General features: G+C 27.4%; 1 protein-coding gene across 3 annotated transcripts in view; it reads right to left on the bottom strand.

The window, feature by feature from the left end:
- Window positions 1–13,412, bottom strand: part of LOC123292225 (AMP deaminase 2) — a 66,225-nt gene that overhangs the window by 36,107 nt on the left and 16,706 nt on the right. The window contains exon 1 of one of the 3 annotated variants that reach the window (XM_044872797.1): window positions 6,158–6,316. The exons of the other annotated variants lie outside the window; for them this stretch is intronic. Within the exon in view, the coding sequence (XP_044728732.1) occupies window positions 6,158–6,242 (85 nt within the window). The 5' untranslated portion in view covers window positions 6,243–6,316. Of the gene's footprint in view, window positions 1–6,157; window positions 6,317–13,412 lie in introns of those variants that run through there. 3 annotated transcript variants of the gene reach the window in all.

The raw sequence follows: 13,412 nt of genomic DNA, 5'->3' as shown, positions 1-13,412 counted from the left end.
GTCTGGATTAGCAATAAAAGAAAAGAAGAACACCGTTAAACTGCTGTTTTTGGGTCAAATAATTATTAAGCCAAAAATATGATCAAGATAAAAAGATTCAAAAACTTTTGCGGTTTTCCTACTTATGAATATGAGAAATTTATAATAAGTTTGTCTTTGTCAAACGACAAAGAAAAGATGGTTCAAAGATTTAAGTAACCAAATATCGGTTTTCAGTTTTTTTACCCGACCGGCAAGGAGTCATAATGTTTTTCATGCGTATCTTGTATGTATATATGTATATTTGTTTGTAAATTTCTTGTTTATCTCGTATCTTCCAAACGGCTCAATTTATTTTAACATTTAAATTATCATTATATTTGTCTCAAAAACTCAAGTGTTCTAAGGATTTTTTGAGCGAAATATTAATAAGTTAATAAAGTACTAATACGTTAATCAATGAGAGGGTTCTTTTAGTGCTGGGACACAAAATAAATTAAATAATCAAAAAAATTAAAAATCCGACTGCGTTAAATAAAATCTAAAAAGAAAGTCCAGTAGTTTACATAGCGGCTTTAACAGTCGGGGTCTATTAAAATCAAGCAAGACGGACTCAAGTCTTCCCAATAATGGGCCCCCACTGTTTTATTTTTGTTTTTATTATTTATTTTATTAAATAAAAAAAATAAATATTATCTACACTACACTGTATATTATTTTAAAGTAATTAAATGACCTATTGTATACAATTATTACAATTTTTAAATTTCTTAGTGATAAGTGTAATCAAATATTTATTATATACAATAAAGTGTCGTAAAAATTTTCATTATGTGTAAGTATGTACTTACAAATTATTGTTATTAAAAAGATACGGGATAATATTTATGAATATTAAATTTCTATCATGTTATCACAGTGAGAAAATACTAGAAAAGTTTATATTTAAAATATTTTTGTACTCTTATCAAAAATACAATATCCATTTTTATAGATTATATTAACTTTGATTTAATTAGGAAAAATTTTTGAAGGACTCAGAAAAATGCATTATTTAATTATTGTTTCGGACATAAAACTTAAGTAAACAAGTGAAAACAAACAATTGACTGAGTTAGTTGTTGAAATGCTATGTATAGACAGTATTGATTACTTTGTCACATTACACATACATACATGTCACACACATATAACTGATATACCCATATAATACATACTATATAATTTGCACTCTCACGGGTAAACAGTGATGTTTACGAAAAAATGTTTCAAACAAAATTGTTTATATATTTATAAGAAACATTTAAATTTTTGTTCTATTTCTAACGGTTTACAAGATGGATCCTACGGACCCAAGGCCCAATTAACCTATGTTGCTCATTTACGAACTTGACCTCACTTTTTACGTCCTAAGCACGCTATAAATTTCAGCTTGATATCTCTTTTCGTTTTTGAGTAATCGTGATGACAGACGGACAGACGACAGACCACAGACAGACAACCGGAAATGGACTAATTAGGTGATTTTCGTCAATATTTTTAAGCGTTACAAACTTGGGACTAAACTTAGTATACCTTGGTATATTTCATATACATGGTATAAAATCAGATGTGAACATCACATGATTTCTTTTTATCTTTATAAACAAATCGAAAAAAATTCAGGTATAATTAAACGATATTTAAAATGTAGCCTGAAAATCGAAGATAATCCATATCACTAAGCACAAAGACGGAGGTGCAGAGCTAGCAAATCTAAAGAGCTAGAGCAAAGACCGAACAGCAAATTCCCCCAACCTACGGCGTATTTTTTCGCGATTACAACACTTTTTTAACTTTGTACCTTGGAAGTAAAAACTAATTATATACAGTAATATTAGTACAAAATATATGATGTATGTTTTACGATTTCTTGGTTGATTACGGATAAAATGTGTAAAAATAATTTATTCAAATTTTCCCCGTGAACTTGAAGAACAACTGCCTTGATAGGCATGTGCAATTCTCTAATTATATTACATAATAGAAATAAATTGTTATCAAACAATTATTATTCACAATCAAAATCATAACATATTTGTTGTTTATTAGAATATAATGTGCCAAACAAACTTGTTTATTTTCAATAACAGAAGTACATATATATTATCCTGAATTTTATACATTGCGTTTTATTAAAATTTCTCTTTTATAGTATCTTATTATCGATTTAATATTTAATTAAGTTCATGTATGTGGAGTTAATTGTTTTTCTAATAGTTGAATAAACTATAAGATTATCGCTTTAAAAAATTGCTTAAAAGTATAATACAATCAACTATACTAAATATATATATGGTGGAAGCGCAAATAAATATACGATGCATAATCAAAAAGGATATATTGCATTACTTATATGCGCTTCCACCATTTTTTTATTGCATTTATTTAATAATTCGAAAAGCGATTCTTATAAAAATTGAAATTTTATTTAGATTTGTATCTACTGAAACTGAGTAATATAATAAATTCTGTAACAACGTATTTTCTTTCAAACACAGTCTTGGATATTGTTAGTTTATCATATCCTAATAAATTAACGATACCTAATTAGTTCGTGTAAACGTGAGCGGAGGAGCATCAAGAAGAAAAAGAAATGAAGGAAAACAAAAAAGGCGAACTGATAACTTTCCAGATCTCAAAGTTTTCTTTGAAGTCAAAATCATCCTTAATAAACTCTTCAATTAAATGAATTTCCAATTAAGAATTTGCTTTTTTAAATTAATTTTGCAAGTGCCTGATCTGATAGAAGGAAATGAATATTATTTTTTGATTCAGAACATATAATTTACCAAAAATATCCCATGCAGCTGAAATTTTTTTTGCAGACCAGTGTAATCTGATTATCTAAACAGTTTGAAAATGAGAGTGTATTATTATACCAATTATATTGGATTTATTTATATGATTTTATCTTTCCTAGATATTTTCCCCGATCAAGTTTTACTATAACATTAATAAATTTAAATCCATTGATTGTTTATTTGCTTAAACAGGCTTAGTGTGTATAGGACACGCATAAAAGGGTTCCCCATATGCCCTACGGGAAGAGCAACAAAGAAACATTGTATCGAATTTTTATCGAAATAAAATATAAAGAAACAACATAATTTTATACATCGTTGAAGGGTTCTTTAAAAAGCCATAAAAAGTTTCAAATAATTTTTTAACTTATTTTCGTTGAAGTGTTTAGAGTTCTAGTATCGACACTTTTTCAGATTTCAATTTAGAGAAGGGACTTACTTCTTTACTTCTTTTTAGGAACTTATATCGCGCACAACATTCACGTGACGCAAAAATATTACCAAAGACGTATCCAATATCTTTAGCTAAGACCCCCACCCTTCTATCATCGAAACGTTTTTCAGATTTTCTTATCGCATAAACACAGGCAGAAATGGTGAAATTTGGTGGCGGAACCTAAAAACATATACTTGGGTTTCATAGTTTATTTTTTTGATAAATCATAATAACTAACCCCTTAATCATTTAAATAAAAATGAAATATAATCTAAACATCCTATACAAACATGACACTTGAACCACTACATCGATAACAGATATCCGTATTACTTTATTAAGAGAGTAACTTATATACAGAGTGGTGAATATAGAAAAATCAAAGATTAAGAAATAGCACTTGTGAGCATTAGACATATCTATAAAATGTAGATATAAGGAGTTACAATGACATGGTGACTTTACAGACGGTAGGCAATTTATATAAATATATTCTCTTTCTTAATATTATTTCTCTTCTATTTAAAAAAAAATCTTTTATGGACTAAAAAGTATAAAACAATTTTAATTCTAATGTAAAATGTAATGTTTATTGGAGTGCTGTCTAACAAAAGGATTTTGACGTCAATGAAGAAAGATTGAAAGTACACAATGTATAATGTATCTTTATGCATCATTTATAATTTATGATTTACTTATAAGAACAATAATTAAGAATTAAAAAATTATTTAAATTTATTAATAGAAAGAAAAAATATGCAACGCGCTATTAATTAATTTGTTGGAACATTCCATCAGTGATAAAAATTGTGATATGAATTTTAATTTAACATTTTAATTTTGATGAAATACTTTTTAATTCGAGAATAATTTTTAATTTTAATTTTCTTTCAATGTTTTGAAAATACTCTGCGTATAGAAACCACATTACTGAAACGCCTTTTTTTTAACTCAAGTTTGTATGAGTCTAAGTTGTGTGACTTTTTTCAGGTCTTAGTTGAAAGCTGCAAATAAAACACTCCACGAGTGTTGATTAACAAGGCTACAAAACATAGTCTTTTTTTTTTAATTTCCTCTTTTGGGAAATTTAGAAATAGAATCCTGTTTAATTTTTTATTAAAAGCGTATTTTTATAAAAAAAATTTCAGTTTCTTTTAATCTAACTGCCTCAGTAAGTAAGGCTTCTCGGTCTGCCTAAGTAATAGGCATGCCGACTAAATTTTTTTAATCATTTCAGGTGAAGAATGCTTATAACTTCTTCGTTTTTTAATCAATTTGAATTTTACTTTCAAATTTCGTCTTGGTATCAAGTCTAGTTTCATATGTTTATGGGTAATATGGTAAATTCGACATGAGGCAACTACAGTATTATTATCAATAATTTAATATAAAAAAAAAACCAAGAATATTTTAAAATTTCCGACTCTATTATTAAAGCACAGTGTCCTTTCAAAAGTGAGCAATTTAGTCGACTAACTGTATTTGGAATATAGCTGCTAATCCGAACATAGTAAACAGGAATATTTTTCATGGATTTTATCCTGGATGAATTAACCGCATTAGTGCAGCTAACCCTGTATTCCCCAAATTCTTAATTTGAGTGTTTAACTTGATTTATTCAAAATTTCGTTTCAAGATATTTATAATTATTTATTAAATAATAACTGCAACGCCTCTAATATAATTAAAAACAGTATTTCCTTGTGTTATGAAATATCCATAAATTTTATCAGTTTCATAAACAAGTTTGAGTATTACAATTATATAACATGTTTTTTATTCCCCCAATCAATTTCAAGGTTTTAATATTCAAGTCAGTGGTGATTTATTTATTTATAAAATGCATTCAAAGTTTACATTAATAAGCTTTAAAACGTAAACAGGAAATCTTTATAAAAAATATTCCCTCGATAATATTTAACCTACTTTTTTACGAAAGATAGTATTCTGTAGCCGTATGGTATACCGTGAGTGGCGTTAGCAAATTAATCATTGGCTTACCTTTGAAGGGCATATTTTAAACAGTAATAGGTAACCGGTTGAAATTGTTACAAATATGTAGAACTATGGCACACATGAAATCAAAAAGAAAAAAGTTCTCATTCATGACACGTGTTTTTTTTTACTCTATTTTAGAAACGGTAGCACATACAGGTGTCAGACCTGATGTGCTATTTATATAGTGAAAACTGGCAACAAATATAAAACCGCCGAACTAAGCAGGTTTCGTTAAACTTTTCCAAAATTTTGATTTAAAAAATTGCGATTTTTTAAAAATTGGTAGTGGAAGCGATGGGCACACAATCACTTTTATAATAAACAGACTACACAATACGACTGATTTGAAGATAAGAAAAATCAAGTTTTCTTTAGCGATTAGTAAGCATAGCTAAAAAAAATTATATTTAAACCAGCCTTACAATTAACCAGAAGAATTGCTATTAACTTTTCAAAACGCGAAAGTGACGCATCTTTTTGAATCAATGTTTTGCTCTCGTTTGAGGTCATTGAGATTCTTTTGTTAGAGGAGTTTACAGCTGATTTTTTTGCGTTGAGACATTGGCATCAGTTAATTGGTGAAGAAACAATTACATAACGAATAATCACTGTTATATATGAATTATGTCATGCTCTATTAACTTAATCATCTGTTCAGGTTTATTAACGAAAAACAATAAAATATTTAACCACAATGTTAAGCTGAGAAACAAAAAATGTTCTTATCTCAAAAATATAAATACAAAAAAATTTGTAAAAATAAAACATATTTCCAGAAAACAAAAATAAATATTTAAACAATAGACAACAATAATATTTTTTCAACAATAAAAAAACCTTGAATTGTAAACTTAAGAAAAAAAGAAAAATATGTTTTCACACAAAAAAAAAATAAACTTACTCGATGACGAGCCATTTACACCATTATTTGAGCTTTTTAAAGTATTATTTTCATCACTATTATAAAAATAAATGTTTTTTTCCATTTAGTCAAAATTTTTAACACTCATAAAAAATAATTTTCTTTCAAAAAAATAAAATTCAACAAAAAAAACTCAATTTTTATTTTAGAAACGCACACGTTGTTTAGTCAGTAAATAAAAATTGTAAGCAATAATTATAATTATTGACAATCCACACTTACATAGAACAATTATTATGACTAGTACGCATGTTATACTTAGACTGGAATTTTATTCACTGAAAGATTAAATATGATAATAAATACAGTTTACTGGTTATATGTTTTATGTGTGTTTATGTCATATATATGGAAGTGGAGTGTGTGTTTGTGTGAGTTGTTGATTCATTATTTAAATGATAGAAACTATGAAAAAAGTATTTCCGATTGGCTAATGATTTCTTTTTAAGTGGGTAATTTAATATTGCGCAATATCATTTTAACCAAATTTTCTAAAATTTCTTCGAAGGAGGATTATTATTGTAAGTCTAGGATCAAACGTAGGGTTTGATAGTCATTTCAAAATGGCTTGAACCTTGAGAGGGTCGACTTCAAACTGGTCAAATTTATGTCTGATAAATTTTAGATTGCCACACAGTACAGTACCCTAAAATTTCCGGTTGTCAAATTTGATTTTATTCTGAAATGATTGTAAAATACCATACCCCAAGCCCGGTTTATACATGCCGAAATAATAGAATAAATTAATTAATATACATAACAGCCGCTGAATTTTCGAAAAAAGTTGTTAGACAAAACCTTGAAAACAGTCCCCAAAAATTTCGGTTGTCAAGTTCTGTTTAGTCATCCACTACTGCCCGACTTTCGATTACAAAGGCAGAGACAACAGAGAAAAAATTATTATTTCCCATTGAAAATAAAAGGGTTTGATTTCTTCCAAACGGAGTCGTTGTGCGTAAATTGAAGTGGATGATGAAAATCTTTTCGTCGCACATGGGTTACTTATAAGAAACCCTGAAAAAGTATAACGAAGACGCTCAGACAGAATCCTCTAGAAAGTTTTGGAATGAATTCGGGTAACGTAGCATTACAGCTATCAGTTGATATTTGTGAATATATTAGGATCACTGACTAAAGACTCAAATACACACAGCATTTTTTGCATTTTCAACTATATGTCTTCTAGATTTTCGTCTTCAAGCCAATAAGCAAAATACAGGTAGGTTCGAAATAGACAAGAATGTGGCAGACAAATTATAAAACTTAAATGTGAGTTAATACCAAATTCATGAAATTACATACAAATTCAAAAAATTAACATAATTTACATAAGAATTTCTGATAAAATCGAACAAAAGAAATAGTTGTTTTTTATTTATAATATACCGAAAAAAAAAACAATGTGCTTTAGACCTATTTTACACGACTGACGTAAAACTTCTTTAGCTCCATCTTTTGGTCTAAATACATGTTACAAATAGATAAAATATAAATTATAAGATTATTGCCACTAAGCTACTGAGTCTCTGTGTAAATGTATAATATTTTATATACTTATAGTATAACATTGTTGTTGTTATGTTGTTGAAACGTAGCTCTCTGTTTCTCTGTTTCTATCTTCACTAACTTATATCTCCTTCTCAACTTGATCACACTTTTCGTAACAAGCTTGATCACACATTTTCATAACATTCTGATCAAACATTCTCCAGTTTACTCCCCAAGTCGAGCGTGCCTAAAGAAATTTTACTTCAAAAACTCTAAATTTTAAGTTTTTGTCAATAAAGTTAGCCGATTAAATATTCAACTAATTGTCTATTCATTATTTCCTGTATCAAAAAATTTTCCAAATGCGTCACATTATAATTATATATGAAAAACTATTTGTTGCTGTTTTAATAGATTTGACCTTGTTTTAATTCTTAAAATGTTGAAAAAAAATTTTATTGACATATTTATGCAGAAAATTTCGAATTACAAGTAAACAATTTTTTTTAGAGAAAAACATATTTTTATAAAACAGTAATCATAAATTGCAAAAATATTAATATTTATTATAAATATGACGATTATGATTATTATTATTTTGTGTTGACCTAGAGACAACTGAACTGAGTATTTTTACTGAGTAGTATTCACTCAAACTCACTTATTATAACTCCTACCTAAAACATACCTATTGGTTTTAATAATTTACATATTTTATTAATATAGGTGAGTATACACTCATTGTCATAAAAGTATCAATCAATAATAACAATTATATTTCACGTTTCTTTCTCGATGGTAATTTATATAGTTAGTTCGAATGTAGGGATGAAACTGGGTCAACGAGTTTTCAATATAAAAAAGAACGAGATGTGTCATGGGACACCTGTTAGGAACTATGTTCCTATTGTATCTTCGTACAATATAATGTAGCGCTTTTTTACTAAGATTTTCTTAAATTTTTTGCTGGTTTGAATGATTGATTATACAAGATCATTTTGTGCTTTTTTCTTCTGTCTATATTTTTAAAATATAAAAAAAAAAAAGAAAATATACAAATGGATAAAAATTATTTGAAAATACAAATAACTGTATTAGTAATTAATTATAAACTACCATGCAGGTTTGAAATTATTTTCTTTTAATGTTTTATTCTCTCGATACTTTTTGCATTTCTAATGTAATTTTAGGTTTAATTTGTTTTTTTATATATTTTAATTTATTTTAAAGAATTAAATATTATAGCTACTTTAACTCTATAATTTATGAATTCATTGTAATATTAGTTTAAAGAAGGCATTCTTCTCATTTAGTAGTCAACCCAATATGTGCGTACATTACCCACAATTTGTTTGATCAGGATATTCAATATGGCATAACATAAAATTTCCTTGTACTTTAAATTATCTCTATTATGTCAAAAAATACAAATTGAGCGAAGTAGTAATACGTAAATAATAAAAAAATTAACAAAATTTATCGAGTAGGATATCAATATAAAGGAAATTAAAAGGGAATTACAAAAATATATATACGTTATATATATTTAAATTTAATTAGGAAGATAAAATTACTTTAAAATGTTTTAATATATACTATATAAGAGAGTTTTTTTAGTGCTTGGACACTAAAAAGTCTAAAAAAAAAACATAATTTAAAAATTGAAAAACGTGACTGCGTTAAACAAGATCTGAACAGAAAGAAACAAGTCCAATAGTTTACATAGCGACTTTAACAGTAGGAACCCATTAAAGTCTATACCGGCTCAAATCTTCCCAATAAAGAGCCCCGACTGTCGCTATATAAACTACTGGACTTGTATCACGCAGTCAGGTTTTTAATCAGTTTATTTATTGATTCATTTAAAATTCATTTGTTAAATTAAATTTTAATCCTATTTAGATATTTTATATGTATATTAAAGAATTTTTAAAATTAATTTTATGTGCAAAATAATTTTCATGAAAATACTTAATTAAAATTTTATTATTATATGCAACCAACATAACAATCAGCACTCACAAATATCCGTTTACTACACATTAGCGGTATACCAGTATATCTTTTCACCTATTATCTTTTTATACCATGTATATGAAATATACATAGTATAATAAGTTTAGTACAAAATTTTGGAATAGGTGTTCATAAAATCACCCAATTAGTCTATTTCAAAACTGTCTATACATAGTATTTCAACTATTAACTCAGTCAATTGTTTGTTTTCACTTGTTTTTTAACCGTTTTTGTAAGTCCTATTAAATTTAAATTTTTTAATTTAATTTCTTGTTACCATAGAGCTATAGCATAGGAACTTCAAATACCATGCTGCAAATACTTGTTTCGACAATTAATCAATGCATGCAAATATTATTGTTAGAGAGACTATTAAAAACTTACCTAAAATAAACACAGTTATATTTTTTTAATTTAAATACAAAAAATTCCATTCCAAAAATATTTAATTTATTTATTATCTGTAAAGACATGCTTACACTATTAATTATAATTGAAAAGCATGCGGTTATTAGAAATTATAAGAATAATAGAAGTTATAAAGTAAAAAACAACACAATTACAGTAATTCACTAAATGGCCGAGAAAATAAATCGCGATTGGGGAGTATTGTCAAGGGCGAGTATTGTCAGCGGGCTTTTCCTCATAGAATTGATGAAATTTTGAGAGTGGTTCGCAAAGATCTCTTCTATTTCAGATGGTATATAGTAAGTGAAGAATTAGATGCGCATGAAGGTGCCTTCAAAACTGCCTACGGTCCTCAAATTCTTATATTCGGGCTTAAAAGCTCCATAAAATTGTCTTATAGGATTCTTAGATCATACTGTGACCAAAATTTCAATTTTTACAAGCACTCAATTTGGTAATACTCTCAAAAATGTCACTTTTTTCCAAAATTTCAACACCTGTTTTTAGTAAAAGAAGGCTTTATCCACTATAGGTTTATAGAGAAATTTTCATTATTTCAACGTTATCTGCATTTTGCTGAAGTTCTGTTATAACTTACACCACCCTATATCCACGGTCTTTTAGTTTGAAGGAGGGCTTGTTTGAATTAGAAGAATTGTTGTGTGTTTTTGCTTGTTGTAGCTAATCGACCTTGGGATCTTCTCTCAACACAGGAAAAATACGTAAGTTCTGACAAAACTTCCGACGATAAACAATCCACAAAACATTGAAAATCAATAGACCAATCAATTGTTTATTTTCTCGGTCATATGGCTCCAAAAAAATCGGGGAAAAAAATTTTTGATGGCTTTCATAGTAAATGTAGGTTTATGTTACTATCAACTTTATTTATACATATAATAATTATATACACGACTGTTGTTTTTACCAATATTACATCACCAAAACAGCTGACAGCGTTTTCGAGGTTTTTTTGTGGCATTTTATTAGGAAAATCACCATTTTGAAGTATCCTAAGTATCCTTTCAACCATAATAGAATACCCTATAATTACAGGTACAACATATTCCATTTATAGTACACATTTCTAAATTCCAAACTTATTTTTTGTAAAAAATACAGTAGTTAACAGCAAACAAACTCTTTGATTTTAATAAATTGTGTAAATATGTTTTTATAACATGAACAATATCAATATTGTCATAATATTTTGATACCAATGTTAATTTAATAATAAATTTTGTTGAATGTTTATTGAATGAATATCATTTATCGTTTTATTTGCTAATATTATCTCAAAAATTTATTTCACAATGACCTTCAATCAATCCTAAACTAAGTAATATATAAACCAAATATCTATGGTATCTGTTTATTATTTCCTCTTTATTAAAAAACTAGAGTGATATCCACCCGCTTCGCTGGGTTTAAAAGAAGATTGATAAAGATTGCTCTCGCTTATCCCCTTTCTATAACACTCGAAATAATGGTAAATATTGTTTTACATAGGTAAAATATATGTATGGTTTTATATTTTTTTTAATGTATAACAGTCGTAATTATTCATTGAGTATATCAGAAAAGATGGCCGTGAAACATTTTATATTGACTATTTTTACAGAAATCTGCAATTTATGGTAATGTCAAATTAAATTAATTAAAAAAAAAATTTTTTTTTTAATATATCTTTATAAATTATATCCCATGTGTTATTCTGAAGTATGAGCTATATTGCTGTACAGTTTCATTAATAACCATTCACTAGTTTTATCGTGAAAGCGTAACAAAAAACAAACATGCTTACTTTCGCATTCATAATATATAGAGATCTTTATAATTTATATCTCATGTGTTATTCTGAATTATGAGCTATATTGCTGTACAGTTTCATTAAAAACCATTCGCTGGTTTTAGTGTGAAAGCTTAACAAACAAACAAACAAACAAACAAACAAGCATGCTTACTTTCGCATTTATAATATATAGAGATCTTTATAAATTATATCGCATGTGTTATTCTGTAGTATGAACTATATTGCTGTACAGTTTCATTAAAAACCATTCCCTAGTTTTAGCGTGAAAGCGTAACAAACAAACAAACAAACATGCTCACTTTCGCATTTATAATATATAGAGATTTTAACCTGTGGAATATTTAAAAAAAATACTTTCCGCGGTAGATCTTTCAAAAAACACTAGGAATAAATTATTCTAGTTTTCGATATTACCCAAGACAGATATTATCGATTATGATACCCCGGCGACGGTGAGGGTTACGTATTTAACGGGAATGTATGTGAATATGTATATATGTATGTATGTTCATCTTTTCCCTCATAAGTTCTGATAGTTCAGAATATTTTACCATGTACCAATTGCTGTCTGTTATTTATTAAAAAAATTTTCTATAAAATTGATTTTAACAACACTTAAATTAAAAAAAATTTATTGAATAAAATCCAAAAAAAAATGTATGTGTTTGAAAAATGTAGTAATTTATAGAAACATTTAATTTTATAAACATCATCTGTAAAATGGCATTAAACTTTTATAAATAAACATATTTATAAAAATAACTTACATATTGATACTTTTACTATAAATATAGCTATAAGGTGTTCTTAAAAATTGCATACCATACATAAATCTAAGATATTTGCTCAGTGAATTTTCTAGAATATCATGTTATGCGTTACATTACATAAATGCTGGGCTAGAATTTTTCCAAAGATATTTTGTGCTTATACAGGGTTGGGCAGGGAGGTATGGATGATTTGAAATAACAGTTACACACTCATTTTTAAACGAAACTCAAAATTTATTTTTTTAATGTGTACCTTAGATGTTGCCATTATTTTTGTCCATACACTTGATTATGAGTGACGAAGTCTATTTTCATTTGTCAGGAGTGGCAAACAAGCAGAACTTTAGGTATTGGGCTTCTGAAAATCTACGTCAACTCCATGAAAAACCTCTGCACGGCGACAAATTGACTGTTTGGTGTTGCATTACCACGTGCAATGCTTCAGAGGAGTATGGATAACTTCTCACAACGTCTACAGGAGTGTATGGACAAAAACGGACAGCATTTAACAGATGTTATTTTTCGTACGTAATCAATGTTTTAATGTTTATAATGGCAACATCTAAGGAACACATTAAAAAAATAAACTTTGCGTTTCGTTTAAAAATGAGTGTGTAACTGCTATTTCAAATCATACATTCCTCCCTGCCCAACCCTGTATTACACAACACAAGGTAGTTTCATATTTCCTGAAAAATCTACAATGAATGTATAATTTTCCGTGTTTGTGGTACTTTAG

The sequence above is a fragment of the Chrysoperla carnea genome, chromosome 2 (assembly GCF_905475395.1).
Source record: "Chrysoperla carnea chromosome 2, inChrCarn1.1, whole genome shotgun sequence".
Lineage (NCBI taxonomy): Eukaryota > Metazoa > Arthropoda > Insecta > Neuroptera > Chrysopidae > Chrysoperla > Chrysoperla carnea.
This window is presented reverse-complemented; position numbering and strand designations above follow the sequence as displayed.